This window comes from Sapajus apella, unplaced genomic scaffold (assembly GCF_009761245.1).
Source record: "Sapajus apella isolate SASKATOON/1434 unplaced genomic scaffold, GSC_monkey_1.0 scaffold5, whole genome shotgun sequence".
NCBI lineage: Eukaryota > Metazoa > Chordata > Mammalia > Primates > Cebidae > Sapajus > Sapajus apella.
In genome coordinates this window covers 25,738,631-25,760,157 of record NW_022436945.1, presented here as the reverse complement: position 1 = coordinate 25,760,157, position 21,527 = coordinate 25,738,631, and the positions used below count along the sequence as shown (strand labels likewise).

General features: G+C 38.9%; 1 protein-coding gene across 1 annotated transcript in view; it reads right to left on the bottom strand.

Annotated features, from left to right (window-relative positions):
• The window catches only part of DTHD1 (death domain containing 1), a 65,350-nt gene that overhangs the window by 2,669 nt on the left and 41,154 nt on the right, over positions 1-21,527 (bottom strand). Inside the window, exon 9 of the mRNA XM_032273762.1 lies at positions 4,220-4,277. Coding sequence (XP_032129653.1) covers positions 4,220-4,277 — 58 coding nt within the window. The remainder of the gene's footprint in view (positions 1-4,219; positions 4,278-21,527) is intronic.

Here is a 21,527-nt window from a genome sequence, read left to right as displayed (position 1 = left end):
TGTGTGTGTGTGTGTGTGTGTGTGTGTGTGTGTGTGTGTGTGTGTGTTTTGAGACTGAGTCTTGCTCTGTTGCCCAGGCTGGAGTGCAATGGTGCAATCTCAGCTCACTGCAACCTCTGCCTCCTTAGTTAAAGCAATTCTCATGCCTCAGCCTCCTGAGTAGCTGGGATTACAGGTGTGCACCACCATGCACAGTTAATTATTTTTGTATTTTTAGTAGAGATGAGATGTCACCATGTTAACCAGGATGGTCTTGATTTCTTAACCCCATGATCCGCCTGCTTTGGCCTCCCAAAGTGCTGGGATTACAGACGTGAGTCACCACTCCCGGCAGAGTAGCACTGATTTTAAAGGGTCTTTTTAGGTTCAAAACCTATTTCTCCTTATTAGTACTAACCTGATGCATAAATAATACCAGTAGCTAGTTAATTCTCACATACATCCCTAACTATGCACACACTCACACAAACACACACACGCCACGATCCACCACCCAAAAACAATTCTGTGGAAGATCTTTTACACCAACACTTTCCACTGGGCATTCCCTGTTGACTCCTGTTGACCTGTTGTTATGGTTGTCACTGATATGTAATTTCGATCCATAACTCTGAATAAAACCTCTGTGCCCTACTATCTCTCCTTTCACCTTCCAGCCCTCTCCTGCATCATAGCCACTTTCTCCCACTCTCATGCTCCCCTCTGCACCACTTTCCCTGGTCTGGTGTTAACCAAGCATTCTATCTGCCTTCCGTTACTCATCTGTTTCTTCCTCCTACCCACTCCTGTAAATTGCACTCTGATTTTACAACATAAAGTCACCTTTCTGTGAAAATGAGGAAAAGGGGCCGGCACTTCCTTGTTCTCCATCGTCACTTTCAACCCAGTGTTCTGCTACCTCCATGCAATGTGTTCATTTTGAAGTCCATGCCATCTGGGCAGGCTTTTCTCTTCCCATCCACATCATCAGCAACCCTCTGCAGGCAACTTCATCAGCAGCCCTGCTGATAATCATTCACACCTCTAACCCAGATAATATGGCTCTTTAATCTCGTCAAATCCAATGACATGTCTCATGACTCCAAACTAGAAACTGACTTTCATGGTCAATCTTCTTCATGTTTCATACTCAACCAGAGTTATTCTACCTCCAGGGCTTCGATCCCTTAATATTACTGCTGAATTCTACCTCCTAAACTTATTCCATGGTCTCTATTCCTTTGCTTCTGCTCAATATGCTCTTTGCCGCCATCACTAAGATAATGATTCCTTGGTGCCCCCCAGTCATTCAATCACCTCTGCAGGATCTCCCATATCTGTGTATCTGCACTGCTCCTAGTGATCAACTATGTACATCAACGATGGTCTTGCGTCCACCTTAAAATCCTATTGTCTTTTTCAGTTTTCATTGTTCTCAATTTGTCAGTCTGAATCTTGTATTATTCAGATTGCATTCAATTACCTGGGCTGCCTGAGGTTATGAAATACGTTGAATGTGATCAACAAACTGTAAGCTATTTAAACCATTTGAGCCCTTAGTCGCTTGAAAATCTGTTAAAAATAAATTTTCTAAACTCAATATAAATATTTTCATAACAATTGCATAAATCTTTTCTCCCATTCTTTAGCCCCAGTCTCACTCTCATTCTGTTTCACTCAGCAACTGTCTGCTTCTCCTACTTTACCCAAAGCCGTTTGACCTGCGTTCTCCTTTGTTATCATTTCAAAATGACTTTCTTACAAAATCTCACTCCTCTGTGTTTGCTGGATTCCATCCCTCCCACCGTTTTTCATCAAGTATTTTCCCTTCACACCTGTCCCTTAATCTCCTCACCAAGGCTCCTTTCTTGCTTCTTACAAACACTCTCAGGCCTCCTCTTTCCTTGCTACTGCCGTCAAGCAATTGTGCTATTTCTTTCCTTCTTTTTACCACATATTCTTTTAATGTCTAATGTAAACTTGAGGTCTTAAGTTCCTCACTATGGACTCACTACTTAAACCTTTGCTTTAGGGTTGTGTGCCCTTCTTCAAAATTCTATCGAAGCCTTTCTTTCCAATCTTGTGAGAGGCTTCCTAATTATTACTCACTGCACTGGGTCCTGGCCTGCGTCTTCTCTGACTTCCATGGAGCATTTTACTCCTCTCCTGGCCTGGCCTGGTTCTTCTCCTTCCTCTCTTGCCCTTTGCCAGCTGTCTTCCTTCCCGTATTCTTTTCCCTCTGCTAACCCTCTTCCTCCTAACACTGCCACATTACTACATCCTATCTCAGGCCTCTTCTGTTTCTGTCCTCTCCCCTCAATGAATGCATCAACTCTTACTGACGTTACCGTCACCATTACCTATGTGAAATATCCTAGATCTACCCAATCTTTATCTTTTGGCATTGCTCTCTTAAATCCTGGAATAGCACTCAGAATATTCATCTTCTAATTATCTCTATCAATGTACACTACAGCCAATACAAATGTCATATTTCTAAAATCAAGATAACCAGTGATAGACTTTCCTTCTCACTACTCAATCTTCCTTTACTTTATTCACTTTCTTAGTTAGTGAGACCACTCAGCTGAGCAAGCTGAGACATGTGATGTTGTTCACAGCCTATTTCTTATCCCCTGCACTCAAGTCCTGATGTTCCTAATTTTAAGCATCTCAAATATTTGCTCTATTTTCCTACCTTGCTGACTCAATCTTCTTCTTCTTTTTCTTTTCTTTCTTTTTTTTTTCTGAGAGGGAGTCTTGCTCTGTTGCTTCTCCTGCCTCAGGCTCCTGAGTAGCTGGGGTTATAGGCACATGCCACCAAGCCCAGATAATTTTTCTGTATTTTTAGTAGAGATGGGGATTCACCATGTTGGCCAGGATGGTCTCTTGACCTCATGATCGACCCTCCTCAGCCTCCCAAGTGCTGGGATTACAGGTGTGAGCCACCCTGCCTGCCCGCTGACTCAGTCTTAACCATGTCCTACCTAGCTTCTTCCTTAACTATTGCAGGAACCAGGGTTCTAACTTGTATCCCTGCTGTCAGTTTTGGATCACTTAAAAGTCTAATCTGATCTTGTCAATCACCTGTTAACAAATTTATTGTAGGGTCTTCCTAGTGTCTAAACTTCTTTACTTGGCATTTCAAACTTTTCAGAGTTTTCTCCCACTCAAAATGTCTAACCTCATCTACCAGCATCCCTTCTACAGCAGTTCTGATTGGTCATGTGGGAGGATTTGTGGCATTGGTCACGTGGGAGGATTCGTGTGAGAGCAAATATCTCCCAACCTGTGTAATAAATGAGAACTTCCTAGTACCCATAAGAAGGATCCTTCTACTCTTTGTTTTCTCCAGTGACTATTGATGATAGCAGTGATTATGCTTCTATTTGGACATCAAATTCTTCAAAGGTTAACAGCATTATTAAACTTGCAAAGCTTTCATCTATTGCTGTTGTTGTATTCTATATCATCTGCTCTTTTTTTTAAACAGAGTTTATTTATCCCTGAGGGTTTATAATGTGGAGTTTATTCTATGCTATGCCTAATGGAGTTTAGTAAGACCTGAACATTTTCTGTATTAATCCATAAGGGCAACCCCTGATTGGAATTCTGTATCATCCATAGTGGGCCTGATGCACTGGTAAGAACATCCTTGTTGATGTCTTTTGAAGACCAATAAATTATCACATTAGTAGCTGCTAACATCACAACATAAAATTTTTCAAAGGCTAAAATAGAATAAAAGTTTCCGATTATACCCTGAAACCTGTAGCATTATGTTATTCAATTATGTGTCATGACAACCAAATATTAAATGTGTCTTGTGGTTTCATGCCAATACATACCTCAATTTCAAATTGATGGACTTCACATGTTGATTTGAGTTGACTACACTTTAAGATTTACGACTTAAGAGTCAACATTTCAGCTCAAAGTATAGTCATCTATTTAATAAACTAAGCAATTGCTAGTCATATAAATAAAATAAAACTCAGTAACATTCGCATTTCCTTTAGATTTCAACTCAACTTTAATTACGTGTAGCTTAAAAAATGCTAGTTTAGTTAATTTGTGTATAACTTCCCAGGAAATAACTATTTATTAGGCCAAAAAATTAAATGATTATTTAATTGGAAAGTCACTTTCTCTATTCCTTTTTATAAAAGGATTCACACATATATACCATATAAGCGAGGAGGGGAAGAACTATAATAATGACAAAGCAAATATTCCTCACCTAGAGGATCCTTAGAAATTCTTTTGGTACTCTGTGGACGGTTGATTAATTTCTTATGCTATTGGGGGAAAGGAACACAAAATAAACGAAGAAGTAATTAATTTGTGAATAAGCTACAACAAAAATTCATCTGAACCTCATCTCTATTTGGAAGAAGTACTGAATTGCATACCTTGCAAAATTAAATACTGTATTTGTGCATACATGCTCAGCAATTGTCTTCCTAAGATAAAGCCAAGTCTATTAACCCAAATATTTCAGCACATTTAAATTTCAGACTATGCATTTACATATTATTGTAGCATTCAGATTAACTAAATGAACATTTTTCCAACTAAAATTTAAAACTGTTAAACCAACAGCATAGCACAAGCTACCAACATGCTATAAAGATGGTATTTTGTATTTCGTAAAATCTTTTGTGGGGCAGACACTTTGCTTCAACAATAAGCACAGAACTTAGCACCTAATAGGCTAAAAACAATCAAACCAGTGAGCAGATCTTATTCGAAAATCAACATTTTATCAAGAAGTAAATAAATATATTTCACTACCTTTCTACTGTGTCTGCATAACTGTTTTTTCTCAGGTAATGTGACATTGTGGAGATAGCACATGAGATAAAATAAAATTATCTGGGTTCTGATGCCTAGCCAGTGGCTGAGTAACATTGCATTTCAGAGAATTTATTTAAATGTTCAGCCTCAGCCCCGAAATGTCTTTATGAATGCCTACATCACAAAGCATGGTACACGAATGTTCATAGCCTCTTTATTTGAATTAGCCAAAACCTGGAAACAACTAAAATGTTCTTCAGTAGATAAACAGTTGAACAACTATAGAATAGCCACATCACAGGATACTACTCAGTAATAAAACAAAACAAAACATTGATACATGGGACAATTTGCAAGGGCCTCAGGGCATGATGCCGAGAAAAATATTCTCGTCTCAAAACATTATGCATTCTGATTATATTATATCATATTCTTGAAATTACAAGATTGTAAAGATGTGGGACAGATTAGTGATTGCCAAGAGTTACTGATGGAGGGGGAAGGGGTGAGGTAGAACAGAAGAGATCTTTGCAGTAATGGAATAGTTCTATATCTTGAATGTAGAGGTTACATAAATCTACACCTGAGAAAATGCCATTGACCTAGACATACACACTGTATCAGTGTCAGCTTCCTGGTTTTGATATCTTACCGTAGTTATCTAAAATACAACCACTGAGGAAATCTGAATAAAGGATACATTCAACTTCTCTGTACTATATTTTGCAACTTCTTGTGAATCTATAATTACTATATGTCAAAACGTTTTTTAAAGCATATTTCACAGCAACGATACAAGGATGATATAAGTGTTACATGTTAATGAGTAGCACACTGGTTCCCACTGAGCACCCTAATGCAAGTTAGTTGAATCTGAATATCATATTTTATAGGCATTCTTATCACAAATATTACATAAACATGGAAGCATATAAAATTTTTGTTAAGAAGTTTAAATGGGAAAAAATTTAAAAACATAGCATAAGTTGAAATATATTATTATACTATAGCACTGCAAAATAAGTGCATATAATTTTCAAGGCATATTTGTTTGAGTCCCTCAAAATATTGAGAGAGAAATACCAGTTTAAACAGTGCATCAGATTGTATCCTTCCCATCAAAGGGCACATGACCTTGGACAAGAGATACATACTGAGACTTTTCTTTATATCAGTAGTTCTTCCCGCTCCATAACTCGTTGTTCACAGATGTCTCATAGCATTTTGATGCACAGAGAGTGTTTAAAATGCTTTTTCATGTACATGAGAATGCAATTCAAGTATTTCATCTGATAAACAACCATAGAAGCAGTGAATTGGTGTAGCTCAGGCTCTTTTTAGACTTCAGGCACTGTGTTGGTCTCCTATGTGGCCCCTTCATAAAGGATTTTCAATGTTGCCTTCTTTTCCTTTCCATTTTTCTCCTCTCCCTGCCCCCAGGCTTTTTTGCTTGATTTTGGTCTGTGCACTCTTCGCTTTGCACACTGTCTTTTGAACCTCCTTGGTGCTCAGGCTCAGCTACAAGCAGAACAGTCAGCCAACATTTGGCCTAGTGCAGTCTTCCCTCGCAGGTTCCCAGCGTCCCTGTGTGGCTCGCTGGATGCCTTCCTTAGCAGAAACAGCTCTAATTTCCCCCCCACTTTCCTCTCTTGCCTCTTTCCAACCAAAAGATCCTTTTAAAGGCACTTCTCTGGCTCTGACCTGTTTTTTATTTGGAGCTTCTATTCCACAGTTTTCCAAGTCTAACTCTGTAACTGAGTATCCCAGCCTCAAAATGCATTTAAGAAATTTTTTTTTTCCTTTATTGCTTTTAGCCTTGAAATATACTTTGAAACTGTGTGTTTCTCCATTTGCCACCAGGCACTTCTGTGAACCGTGCTTGCTTATCTAATTATGTGCTTGCTTAGAAAGTCCAGAGGTTAATTTTCAAGCAAACCAGGCAGAGAGACCACACTCTGAAATCCTCCCACTTAAGGTGAGTTACAAACAGCCCAGCACTACCAGGCTGAAGTCAGGATGACATGAACTGGACCTCCAGATGGGTGATTACTCAAGATAGCCATTAGGACAAGACACACAGGCCTGTACCCTCCTGCACAATTCCCACATGTATTCCATACTTTTCCTTCTTAAACTTCTTCACTCAGCCCAAAATGCTGCAGTGGTCTACTGACGGCATTAGCTTGGCCATTACCCCAAGTGCTAGCATTTAGTGAGCAAAACTGCTTTCCCTTCAAAACAGCAACAACAACAAAAGGTGCCATTTGATTACGTTTTCTTAGGTTCTATTTGTTAAAGTAATGTTTCTTATTCTTCTCAAGTAATCTGTTTTTATGTTAATACTGCATATTTGAATTTGCCACCTACAATATCTTAAATGCCACTTGCAACATGTCAGCTCAGGATAAATGTTGGACAAATTTAAATGTGGTTCTCCGGCTCTCTATACACTGATTCCTTGCTATACAATCCACATTTAAATGGGTATAGTGGGGCTTATGTGGTAGTTTTCCCCAAACTATAAGGCTCCTGAGGACATAAGTATAAAAATCTAAAAAAATTCAGATATGTACAGATGTGTCATATTTATGCTGCTAAGCACAATGCAAACCTTAACTCTTTAGAAATCATTTAAAAAATTGAAACCAAAGACAGGCACCTACACCAGAAAGAGTTATAAGTGTCTTGAGTTTTATAACCACAATTGTTAGGATTTCTTTGTTACTGCTCCCTAATAATAGCCCTGTTATTGAATTCTTAAAGCTAATTAAGCCATTTTTTTTTGCTTGAACTCATATGTGTAAAAGTTTGGTTTTTTTGTATGCAATCCAACAAACTGGACTTGGTTACATCTACTCAATTACCCAGGGTTATTTCCCAAGGAACCTCCAAAAGTTTACCCTCCTTGGGGCTTTTCAGTGCTCCAAGATCCAGCCATTACCAATCTTGCCTTTATTCAATAGATTTAAGATTTTTGAGGGCCAAGAAAGTATATCTCATTCCTGTATGTTTGTCACTATAGTAGATAAGGTGTTGTATACACAAAGCAGTAAAAAATATTTTATTGGCTGGATGCAGTGGCTCATGCTTATAATCTCAGCACTTTGGGAGGCAGAAGCAGAGGCAGGAGGATAGCTTTAGCTCAGGAGTTTGAGACCAGCCTGGGCAACAGCAAGAACTCATCTCTACAAAAAATACCAAAAAAAAAAAAAAAAGCCAAGCATAGTGGCTTAGTCTTCTGGTCTTAGCTACTCAGGAGGCTGAGGTAGGAGGATCACCTGAGCCTAGGAGGCAGAAGTGAAATTGCATCACTGCATTCCAGCCTTCATGACAGAGTAAGACACCCCCTTTCAAAAAAAGATTTAAAAAATTGTATTCACATTATGATATCTTCTTTTGATTTAAATGATACACCCCTTCAAATCCTGCCCATGATGTGGGGGTTCACTAAGGATGGTAGGAGAAATTGTAAAATTATAGAATATAGTCACAAACCTTGAAAGACTGAGAAGTTTGCATAGTTTCAGTGGAAGCTTCAGCTGAAGGCAGCCTAATCCACTTTACCTTTAGTTGATAAAGAAAAGCAAATAACTAGGCAATGTGGGGGAGTTTATCTGAATAACTTGTTGATTCATGCATCCTAAAACTAACGTTTAATCTTTTGTAGACCAGATGGTTCTCTCAGGGAAAGGGCAACCAGATTTATCACCGCAAATGGTGTTTGCTTTAGGCCTCGGAACCTGGCCTTTAATCATTATCATAAGTGTGTTGGCTCAGAGCCTCTGTTATTAAACCTATACTAAATAAATGCCGAGAGTACCAGCTGGCTGGTGGCCATTAACTCCTTCTGGTGAATGGCACAGACACCCCAAGCCACTCTTTCACTGATAATTTGTGCCTGAGTGAATTTATTCATCCATCATTGGATATGGGTCTGCCTGTTGGACCCCAACACCATATTTTCAAGGAACTGGTCAAATTCTACCTCTTTTACCAATTAGTTTCTTATTTGGGAATTTATGCACTATACTATCACACAGTTGATCTAATAACTTAACATTATGTTGTTAATGCTATTCATATGTGTTGTTTCCCTCCACAATTAGGCCTTCAGTGATTTATTGTGTCCTCTTCTGCATCTTCTTTTATATCAGTACTTACCTTTGCCACATGTTAAGCACATCATACCTTTAATTAATATTTAATAGCCAGAGGGACCCTCCATAGAAAGTCACAAGGGTTGTTATCATCATACATTTAAGGTCAACAGTTTCAGCTGTGCACAAAATCTGCACAGCAAGGTTTTAAGTATACACGAAGATTTCTTACACCATTTCCTACAGAAAACATTTCAGATCTTTGCCGCTTTTTTAAAAACACACACCTTACACTCTGCCTACCATTCTTACACAAGAGGTTTAGTCTTATATTTGCTGATAAAATTAAGCAGTGGGCCAGGGTTGGTGGCTCATGCCTGTAATCCCAGCACTTTGAGAGACTGAGGAAGCTGGATCGCTTGAGGTCAGGAGTTTGAGATCAGCCTGGCCCATGTGGATGAAACCTTGTCTCTACTAAAAATGCAAAAATTATCCAGGTGTGGTGGTACATGCCTGTAGTCCCAGCTCTTCAGGAGGCTGAGGCCAGAGAATTGGTTGATCCCAAGAGGCCAAGGTTGCAGTGAGCCAAGATCGTGCCACTGCACTTGACAGAGTGAGACTCTGTCAAGAAAGAAAGAAGGAAGTGAGGGAGGGAAGGACGGAAGGAAGGAAGGAAGAGAATGCAGTGGTTCTCAAAGTCTTCCTGACAATAAATTTTGAGAAAAAGGCAAAAAAGGGAAGCTTACACTTTGATTCAACTGGTCTCCAATAAGGCCACATTTGGAATAAGCAATTGAGTGATTCTGATGCAGAGGCTGGGTGACTGCACATAGAAAAATTCAATCAAGTGTCAAACCCTACATGAATTATCAACTAACACCCCTACAAATGTATCCTAATAAATGCATGGAAGAATGAAAGAAATATCTTTATCCAAAAAGTCATGAAGATTTCTAATATCACATCAGGACAAAAGTAAATTTCGGATTGCTTCAACTTACCTAAATCTACAGGGATATAGTAATAAAAATATTAATTGCTCTTAAGTAACTTCATGAATTACCTCACAGGTATCACACAGATGACTTAACTCTGGGGCCCACTTTTTCATGCAGAAATTCCGGTTTCTGGCAAAGTCTTCTCAAGTATTTCTGGCAGTTCCATGAGCTTTACTCTCTTGGTATCCACATCATTCCACTAGGTGCCCCTCAATGCTCAATTGGACCATGCAGCCCTCCACAATCCTTCTGTGGGCACAGCAGTTTCTCCCCATGCATCCATTACCATGTAGTGTGTCATGATGGTTTCTACCTGTCCTTCAGTTTTGCTCTCATGGTGCCACGTAGCAAAACTGAAGGACAGGTAGAAACCATCAGCTGACATATGTGGCTTCCACAGATTCACACAGCTGCTGCCCCACTGCTCCTCTGCTGGGTCCCACCAGCAGTGATACAACTGCACCTTCTCTATATGGAGCGTTTGGTCTCTCTTGCTTCTCTCCCAAGCAAAGCAATTCTCTGTTAGTGGCCACCTTAAGCTCTCCCTGTATGAACTGTGTGGTAAAACATGATAGGATGAAGGAAGTGGCTTCCTACCCCACATGTCACATGACATTAAAGTAATATTGACTGTGCCCCTCATGCACATGACATTAAAGTAATATTGGCTGTGCCTTGATATGACACAGAGCTCAATAAAATAAGCCTTGTGTTTTTTTAATTAAAACTTTTTTTCCTTTGGACATAATCATGCATCCAAGGAGTGGAACGAGGAGGTAGATTTTACCAGTAGCTGCAGTGCTCAATTCTAAACACCTGCTGGCCTCTGTTGCTAGAGCTTTCACATTTTATAAATTTATATGCTAAGTTTATAAAATATGTGCACGCATTTTTAGGTAAAACCATCCCGACTTCCCTGCATAGTGAATTCTGTCAAGTCATATCTCATATACCCAGTTATTTCTGAAACTCAAGTTAATTTCTTACCAGAGGAACACCTCAGCTTTCATGCAAATAACTTTCTAGGCTCATTATTTCTCTGCACACTTATGAGGCATGTCTGGAACTCTCAGAATTGAGCCTGAGCTCAAATCTGAGTTATATAAAAATTATTTCTCCTTGGTTATCTCATCTGCCTTTCATTAAAAAAAATGAATATTAAAAAAAAATTGGGGACTGGGTGCAGCGGCTCATGCCTGTAATCCCAGCATTTTGGGAGGTCAAGGCAGGCAGATCACCTGAGGTCAGGAGTTTGAGACCAGCCTGACCAACATGGAGAAACCCCATCTCTACTAAAAACACTAACCTGGCGTGGTGACACATGCCTGTAATTCCAGCTACTAGGGAGGCTGAGACAGGAGCATTGCTTGAACCCAGGAGGCAGAGTTTGCGGTGAGCCAAGATTGCGCCATTGCACTCCAGCCTGGGCAACCAGAGTGAAACTGTCTCAAAAATAAAAAAATTCAGTGGAAGATGGACAGCTCTTACTGTTTTCCTCTGTGATAGATGCAATATCAAGAATCAGGAGTAATCAGGCCTCCTGGTTGAGAGCTAAGCATACTAGTGTCTGACACTGCTTGGGCCTGGAAAGAAGCTCAATACTTCAGCCTTGGCCGGGACTCTCCCTCATTGTAATGTGCTTTCAGGGAGCGGTACCGGCACTGACTACGCTGATGTCACTGTAGAAACATGTGCATGAAAACAAGATCGAAAGACAATGCAGCAGAAAGACAATTGCCATTGTGGGCTGGCTTTAGGGCTGATTTGTTTGGTGACACCACATCCTCATTGTGCCTTCCCAGCCACAAAGGAAGAACACGGTTGTCATAGGGAGCACAGCAAAGATAATGAGGATCCTCATGATACCCAGTAATACCTAATGTGACAGTTAGAGAAGGGGAGCATCAGGAAAATCATAAATGCTTCCCACCATTTTACACATATTTTGAAGAGCTAAGCAGAAAAACAAAATGCTACCTTTGAATACTAGAATATTATTATTATTACTATTATTACTATTGTTATTTAGAGGGAGTCTTGCTCTTTTCACCCAGGCTGGAGTACAATGATGTGATCTCCGCTCACTGCAACTTCTGCCTCCTGGGTTTAAGTGATTTTCCTGCCTCAGCCTTGAACTCCTGGCCTTAGGTGATCTGCCTGTCTCAACCTCCCAAAGTGCTGAGATTACAGGCATGAGCCACCGCACCCAGCCAGAATGTCCTATTTTTAATTGTACCTTGTATGGTCACTAATTTCAAGGGCAACCAAAACATACTATTGCCATTTGGCAGATGCAGAAATAAGAAGTCATTGAGTTTGTCCTCTCTAATTTCTACTGCTTCCCAGTTCTTGGGGACTCTAGTGCAGAGCAAATTTTTGTGTAAAGTAACACACTAAGAATTTTCTGATACTTTCAGCACTATTTAGCATGGATGCCACATAGCCTTACAGCTGAGCATGAATTTTATACAATCAGTCAAAGAAAATGACACACTGTTGTTATTAATTTTTATTATTTATACTAGAGCACTTATGCATGAAGACATTCTAAGAGGTGATTATTGTGATATCTGTGGCAACAACTCCTTCATCCAGCCGCCTAACCCCATGGTCCTCCCATTCCCACATACTTACTGTAGGATGTTTCTGGTAAATAAGTCTTTTATTTTGTTACTAAAAGACGACATATAGGTAAAATAATAGGATTAACAATAGACTAAGTAAATGTAATTAGCACTTTTCTGTGTATCTATTTTTTTTTTTTTAAATTGAGATGGAGTTTTGCTCTTGTTGCCCAGGCTGGAGTGCAATGGCACGATCTCGGCTCACTGCAACCTCTACCTCCCGGGTTCAAGGAATTCTCCTGCCTCAGCCTCCGGAGTAGCTGGGATTACAGGCACGTGCCTCCATGCCTGGCTGATTTTGTATTTTCAGTAGAAACAGGGTTTTTCCATGTTGGTCCGGCTGGTCTCAAACTCCCAACCTCAGGCAATCCTCCTGCCTCAGCCTCCCAAAGTGCTGGGATTACATGCGTGAGCCACCATGCCCACTTTTTCTGGGTGTCTTTAGCATGGATTTTTACCAGAGACATGTAGGGTAGTTTAAGTCTTGACTTTTCCTGCTTTCTGAACTTTGTATTTATTTTGTATACAGGCCTCTTCAACTAAGTAAGCATTTCCATTTGCTTAACTTGATCTCACTTATTGCATAATAGTAAAGGGTATGCTGAATTTTAGGAGATAGGACTCATACAATTCTTAATGATTTTACATTATAAACAAGCTAGACATTATATTGGTCAAGAAAGTAATCTGGTACAAAAATTAATGTTAGCATAAAAACTTTGTGCTGTGGTTATGTGTTCAACATAATCACAAATCAAACAAAAGCTCATATAAGTATTGAGGGAGGATGTACTTGTAACTATATCATTGCAAACCCATAACAGTGGTTTGAAGTGTTGTTATCCCCATTTTGCAGATGTAACTTCTCCAAGGTAATAGACTAGGATATTGCAAAACTAGTCATGAAACTCAGGTCTGTATGAAGCCCTAACAATAAATAATACTGCATCTAGTTAATAATACCAGCTGCTATTTGTAATTAATTACCATGTACTAGGAATTATTCTAAAAATTTAAAGTATATGTAGTCCAGCATAAGCAGCACACACACACACACACACACACACACACACACACACACACACACACGAGTCTTGTGATTTTATTATGCCTATTTTACAAATGAGAGAACAAGCTTGGAGAGATAAGATTATTTGACCAAAACATACATGCTATATGACAAATACATTTAAACTGGCATCTGTAAGAGTCCAGATCCTGTATTTGTAACTGTAAGTTAAAATTTGTATGTGACATAAAGGCTGTAATGTGAAACTTTCCACTCAAGTCACTTCAGTACCTCTGGCACTATGCTTACTATTTATTTATATTAATTTTACTGTCTTGGCGGTAGTATTAGATGGAGGTAAAGAGCTCAACTCCTAACATTATTCATTAAATTTGTATCCTTAGCAAAGTAGTCCCTTTGTGCCTCAGTCTCTTCCTTTTAAAAGTGAGGATATACAATGTCATTAGAAGGAGGCGTTGAGTTATATCATGTATCTGAAAGCAGGGTATCATATGCAATAAGAGCTCAAATTAGTCCCAGTTATTACCTAATATATTTTTTAAAACTATTGGTTGCCTACATAAATACATTTTAAAAGAAACACTTCTATTAAAACCATAAATGGGAAAACAGTTTCTTTTGTCTAAACACAAGAAAACCTGAAAAATGCAATTAAAACATAACAATATTATTAAATTCTCTTGCCAGCCAAGATCTCTGAACCGAGAGCTATTCTGTTAGAAAGAAAGCTTTGCAAGAGATGTGAAAACATGTTAACAACAACCTGAAATCTACTCAGATTAGAGAAAAGTTTAAAAAAAGAGCATTGTTTCGCTGTTTTGATCCCTTTTTATTTAAACCTGGTGTGTATATTGTCCTAAAAAAGCACCTGCAATTCCAAAATTTGGGAAACAGCAGGATAACCAAGCGCCCCTTTTATTTGCTGTAAGTCCTATCATTTAGTGTAAACTTAGAAGTATTTTTGTCTTTCAAAATGTCTACAGATAACATTTTAAGGGATATGAGTGACAAGTCATAAACCAAACGCAAGGAGCATGAAATCACAACTTAAGCCAGAAGAAAACTGGAGCTGTCCTGCTCAAGGCATGGCTGTCATCTCTGCTCTGAAAATGAGCTAAGAGCTGATATCACCATGTGAATAGAACAGAACAGCACTGAACTGCTCAGAAGTGGCAAAGCATTCAAAATCAAGACGGCTGAGGGAGCCTGCTTCTGACTCAGGAGCCGAAAAATTTTACGTAAAGAGAAAAACCACTATCCAAGGCTATAGAAATTCTATTCCAAAGCTTAGTTTCGGCACAAGATTCCACCTTCCCTCCTAACTGGCTCTTTGAAAGATCTAGATTTGCCAGACACTCTAAAGGTCAAAGGAAATGGCAACTGATATGACATAGTGGGAAAGGGGTACACATAGGGAAAGCAGGGGCCTGGCTTGCTCAAGTAGCAGAAGGAAGGTGGTAAAGCATAAAAGAGGAAGGACCTCGTAGTCTGGGTCCCCATATGGTCTCTGCCAACTGAGCCAATAAACTAAACTCTCTTACTGAAGTCTTAACTGACTGAGATAAGGTCTACAAACAACAGGCCCTACATCAGTAATTCAACAAATGAACCCACATGCAATGTGTAGGCCCTATTAGGATCCTGTTTCTGAACAAATCAACTGCAAAAAGAAAAAGTATTGACTCAGTAGGTGAATAGATAACAGGGGCTGGGTGGTAGCTGATACTGAGTAGTAATTACTAATTTTTTTGAGTGTAGCAATAGTATTGTGGTCATGCGTCTTTTTTTTTTTTTTTTTTTTGACTGAGTTTTGCTCTTGTTGACCAGGCTGGTGTGCAGTGTCATGATCTTGGCTCACTGCAACCTCTGCCTCCCGGATTCAAGTGATTCTCCTGCCTCAGCCTTCTGAATAGCTATGATTACAGGTGCCCACCACCATACCCAACTAATTTTTTTGTAGTTTTAGTAGAGATGGGGTTTCACTGTGTTGGCCAGGCTGGTCTTGAACTCCTGATCTCAGGTGATCCACCCGCCTCAGCCTCCCAAAGTGCTGGGATTACAGGCTTGAGCCACCTGGGTGCTCAGCCCAGTCATGTATCTTTTTTAAAAGTTTTTACCTCTTAGAGAAGCATTCTGAGGTTTTTACACATAAAATGATATTGTAACTGTGATTTGCTTTAAAATAGTCTAACAAAACAAACTAGGGTGTTAGATAAAATAAGTATGGCAGAAAGTGACGGAGGTGAGTCCATGTAAGTTCGTTGCATACTTTCTCTATTTTTGTGTGTATTTAAGTATTTGTGCATGCTTATGTGCACACCTGCATACCCATTCATAAGTATGCATGCACACATACACACACACATACACACAAGGTTTTTTGAATTAAGTAAATTAAAAGACCCCAGAACCAGCATCTGCCAATAATCTGTTGTTGTCTTTGTGAACTTTCTTATAATTGCACAGTCAGTGTAGAACTTCCTGAAAACCTAGGCAAAAATGTTTGGCCCTCAAAAGAAAAGGAAGTACCTCCACATAGTGAGGTCAGGAAATCAGCACAAATCCACAGAGAAGGAAAATTGCTGTGGGACAAAGTAAGAACAGAGTTTAGGAAAGAAGTGCTGACCAATAGTATTCTTACTTGAAGGTAAATCAAGAAATTAGATTTAGAAACAAAATCAGTTTCCTACTGATCATTCATAGAAGCAGTGCTCAGACCTTTGCTTCAAACTCATGCACATTTTTTATTTTGCTTCTTCATTGTTTCTTCAATTGCTTGATTCTTAGAAAATCACACTCTTATAATATCAATCTAATTATGGTTTTTTCAAGGGGACGGGGATTAATACATTTCTCAGTCCTTGACTGGACAAAAGAAGACAGCTTTAGGCCCCTAGTAACCCGATTGATCAATTCAAAAAACTCCAAAGAATCTAAGGAGCAGGGACACATAGAAGGAAGGGGCATCCAGAAATGGCTACAGATGTAAAGTGAGATATACAGATATAAAGATCTGGACAATTCAGAAAATATAAATGGAATATATATGGAAGCAGTGAAGAAAATTTATCGAAGGCAGTCTGGCATAGAGAGATCTGTTTTTTAAATGCATGTCTCTATTTTCATTCTTTACCTACTAAATGGGCAAAGTAGGTGCACCACATGAGGTTGCTGTGAGGATTAAATGATGTAATGCACATAAAGCACTTCAAACATGCATGCGCTCCATAAATCTCAATGATTGCTAAAGTGTTTCAGATTTTGCTCTGTATTCTAAAAATAAAAAGTAATTTTGGCAAAAGCAGATGTCCTTGACCCATAAATGCAGCTATGTGGAAGACATTATTACTTCATGAAGTAGCTCAACAAATCAAAGAAAGATATACAGCATTGCCCGAACTTGCATTAATGTTAGCCTCCTTTCTTTATTCCTCCATTGTTAGATGATAATCCCAACAGGTTTGTCAATCTACTTTAATCCTGTTAAAGTGCCTATTTAACTCTCAGCATAATTCTTTCTAGGTTATTCTAGCAGGTTAAAAATTTCCTGATATTTTGTTTTGGTTTGGCTTTTTGGATCATAGCTAGAAATAGTTTTTCCAACAGAAAGAGTAATCGAATGTTTCTGGGAAAGGCCCGGACAGCCACACACCAAATGCCTCTCTCCCAGGTCTTGCGACAGTATGTGAAAGCCTATTAGTCATTCCTTTAAAATCATGAAAGGCTTCTACTAAATGGAACTGCTAGCTGGGAAGAAAACAGGTAAAGCTGTCAGCTACTAAAACTCCACCTTCAATTGCTTTATCAATTTCCCCAGCATGCTTTCATTTATGCATTAAAGAGTTCAGCAAAACATTACTGAATGCTTTCTTGGGAAGGGATTACAAAATTGAATAAGCAGTGCTCTCAGCCCCGAGGAACTCAGTCTCAAAAGAAGACAGCAGAGTATAACGTTAGGAGTGTTGCCACTGAAATCAGACAAACTTGGTTTCAAACAGTAGCTTTGCCATTTCCCCTTGGGGAAAACCTCTATGCTTCAGTTTCTTAAATGAAGAAACCTTTGTTTAAGTATTTTTTTCCAATGAATAAGTTAATGTGTGTAAGTGCTTTATCAAATTACTAGCAGGAAATAATTTAGTAGGTATTAGTTATTATTATCATTACCATGATTTTTATATAAATAAAAATTATAATAGAACATATGTTTACATATATATTTAAATATATATACATATATATTAAAAGCACTTTAGTTACCGATACAGTGCAGTGCCTAATCCTGCCTGAAAAATTTAGACTTCTTCTAAATAGGGTTAAGTGTACAGTCATTGCTCTGTCACAATAGCAGCCTGCCGGGAAGAGTCTTGGAGAGAAGTGAGACTTTCAGTAGAACTGGAGCAAAATATGTTAGTAGGGGAAATGTAATATAAAATGTTGTGACGATGAGTTGTGGGAGTTTGTAATGGGCCCTATACGCCATGGTAACTGCCTTGGACTTTTGATCAATAGACATCCAGTGAGAAGTTTTGGAAGAGTGATAAAATCATGTTTGTTTTTGAGAAAAATCAACGTGTCAATTGTGAGGAAGGCAGCCTAAAGCAGATAAGGGAACTGGTGATAGGCCTCTGAGGAAAAAGTTGCTATCATCTATTTGTTAGGGCAGTGTTAGGGGGACTGAAGATAAAATGCATGTTTAAACAACACTTCCAAAGTAAAGTCAACAAACGCTGTGTTGCATCACAGGACAGTAGCTCAAACCAGTGTTCTGAGAGCCACTGTGGAAAGCCCCTTCACAACTTCCTCTATCTGCCAATATTCTTCTACCTCCCAGTCCCACACTCATTCACTCTATCACCAAGACCTGTTGATCTCAAATCCTGAATCTCTCTCCAACTCTGTTATCTTCTTGCTATCCTTCCTGTCATGATCTTACATAGCCTACCACCCTCTCTTCTGTGGACTATTTTATTAGCTCTTTTATTACTATTGCTAAGCTCATCCCTTTCTAATTTATCCTTATAGGCTGTCGTAGTAATGTTGCCAACAAAACTTGTTCATATCACTCTCCTGGTTAAATTTTCCAATGACTTTCCAATGGCTTGGGCTATCACTCAAAAAATAAAAGATTAACTTAATTATAAACAAACCAGATATCTATTTCTCCATCCTCAATTATGCCCATACCAGTTTCAAGAATGCCAGTAGATGACAGATTAATTTGTTGACTTAAACACTAAGGGTCTCTGGTTTGCATGTGGTCTCTATGTCATGAAATCAATCACAATTTTTTAATGAATTTTGACAGACAGCTGGCTTATGACAATTACAGAGATATTTGATTAACGTAAATAAGGAATTGAAAGCCCTCCATAATCTTTCCCCAACTTATTTCCGACACGGCTTTTCCAAATCTTCCCCTGAAGAAATGCAGGTGTATTCATCATCCTTTCTGGGAACACATCTTGTGCTTGGCCACTTCCAAGTCTCTACTCATGCCATCTCTCTTGTGTAAAACTCATTACCTCCTTCTCTCTTCCTCTCCAGATCCTAAACATTCTCTGCAATAATTTTGCTCTCTGAAGAACCCGCAGGTCACCTCAGTCCACAGGGATTACCCCTTTCTCTGAAATACCCTAGCACTTAATATCTTACTGTTCATTTGCAATCAGTTCCTGTCTTTTGCTAATGCTGTATTGTTGTATTCAATTATTATTTATCTCTTGCTTTGTTTTTTAACTTTGAAAGTGTTTATACATTATTTCCTAAACTGGACTGTAATTTCCCTGAAAGCTAGAACTTTGGCTTCCATTATTATTATTATTTTTTTTTAGGCCTTACACAATATCTTGTATGTATTAGGCATTTTGTCTTTGCTAATTAACATGTTGACTGATCTAATACATCTACAGACAGAAAAACAAAAACAAAACAGTTGAAGTTCATAAACCAAAATCTGTTTGAGCTAATGAGCATACTTTTTTACTTAGTAAATGTTACAATTTTAGGAGAATAAATGCATGCACATCATTGACTTTTTAATTAGTAAATATGTTTAGATAGACAAGAGTATGTGTGCTTCCTTTGTAAAAGAAATATTGAAAGCTCTGTGACAATATAGTGCCCAATTCCTGTTTAGTTACACTGCTCTCTAAGCAGAGAAAACCTTATCTTTTAAAGCCAACGGTTAAAGGAGGAAGAAGGAGGGAGGGACTCGAGAAGGAAAAAGGGGAGAAGGCAGGGAAAAAAGAAGGTGCAGAGGAAGAGATAAGGGGAGAAGGGGGAGGGGAGAGGAAAAGGAAAAGGGAAGGGGAGCTGGAGAAAGGGATGGGGGAGGAGAAGGGAAAGAACCTCTTCTCATTAAACTGGTGGTCAAATTACTTTCCAAAAAAAGAACAAAGGATCTTGTTTCTGACTAAACCAGCTTTGCTCATTTTCCCCTCATGTTCCTCTTAGTGACATGGTCAAAACTGTGGCTTTGAAGGTCATTCCGATTGCCTAGAGGAAGGTAGGACTGCAGACACAAGGATAATGTGTAAGGGAGGCTCATGGAGACCCAGAGTTCTCTCTTCTCCAGCCATCCTTCTCACTGGAAAGAGAGAGAAGATTTTGGAAACTTTCAGAGGTTACAAAAATTAACATAATATTTCTTTTTTCTTTCTTTCTTTCTTTTTTTTTTTTTTTTTTTTTTTTATAGGGAGCCTTGCTCGGTCACCAGGCTGGAGTGCAGTGGCACCATCTCGGCTCACCGCAACCTCTGCCTCCTGCCTCAGCCTCCAGAGTAGCTGGGACTACGGGCATGTACCACCACTCCCAGCTGATTTTTGTATTTTTAGTAGAGACAGCATTTCACCATGTTGGCCAGGATGGTCTCAATCTCTTGACTTTGTGATCTGCTTGCCTCTGCCTCCCAAAGTGCTGAGATTACAGGCATGAGCCACTGCCCCTGACCTAACATAATATTTTTATTTACTAAAATCCTAGTGGCTTTCTTCTATAATTGATAGGGGAAGGGACATGAAGCACCAAACATGTTCCTGGAATTAACTCTAGTACAGAAAGCATGACACTACGTTACAGAAAACTTAATCACAATGTGTCCACTATTCCCTCAAAAACCACAGCAATAACACAACATAACAAAACAAAATCCTGATTTTTCTTATAGAGCTTTTTTCTAATGTGCTCTTTCAACCTGCTTTTTAAAGTACCTAGCAATAACATAAGTTCCATTTTATCCTTGAACCCTAATATAATTTTGTAAAATTACTGCAACTGGGAAGTCTGAGCAGAATTAACATGCTGTGGAAGTAACTATTTTGAATGGTTCAGGATCATCTCATTTATCTAGTCAAAATTGCTTTGGTATTTCATATTGTTAGAAAAAAAAAAATGACACAGGAAAAAAAATTATCAGCAGTGAGATGGTAATGAAATCCAAAGTGGTGAAAGTGGTGATTCCAATGACCTGATTCCTGCACTACCATCTGCCTGCTTCCTCCCTTTGACACAGCAAGTCATTTAATGCAGTGAGAAAGAAAGTGCTGAAGCCATATCATTATTTACTAGAAATCACATGTCAAGAGTTCAGTTAAAAAAAAAAAAAAAAGAATCAGGAAGTTCAGGCTAAGCAAAACTCGGGTCAACAGATGGCTTACGTAAATATGTGGGTTAGGTTTCACTGGGAAACTCCAGCCTCGATCTGGAGTCCTTTTCTTCAAAGCAAAACCTCCAAGTTGGCAGAAGGAGCCAAAGGTAGTCACAACCCAAGCTAGCACAAATAAGCAAATGGCCTATAGTCACCTATCTGGTGTGACTTCAGACGCGCACACACATGCAATATTCTCTCCACTTCCTTCCACGTAAAAATCCTTTGAGGATTTTTTTAAAACTGGCCTTGTTTCTGCCAAAGTACAATTATGTACAGTGTGAACTGAATTTACTTAAACATTCTGTGAAAGGAGAAAGGCTGAGGCACAACTTGAGAGAGATTTAGTGGTGAATC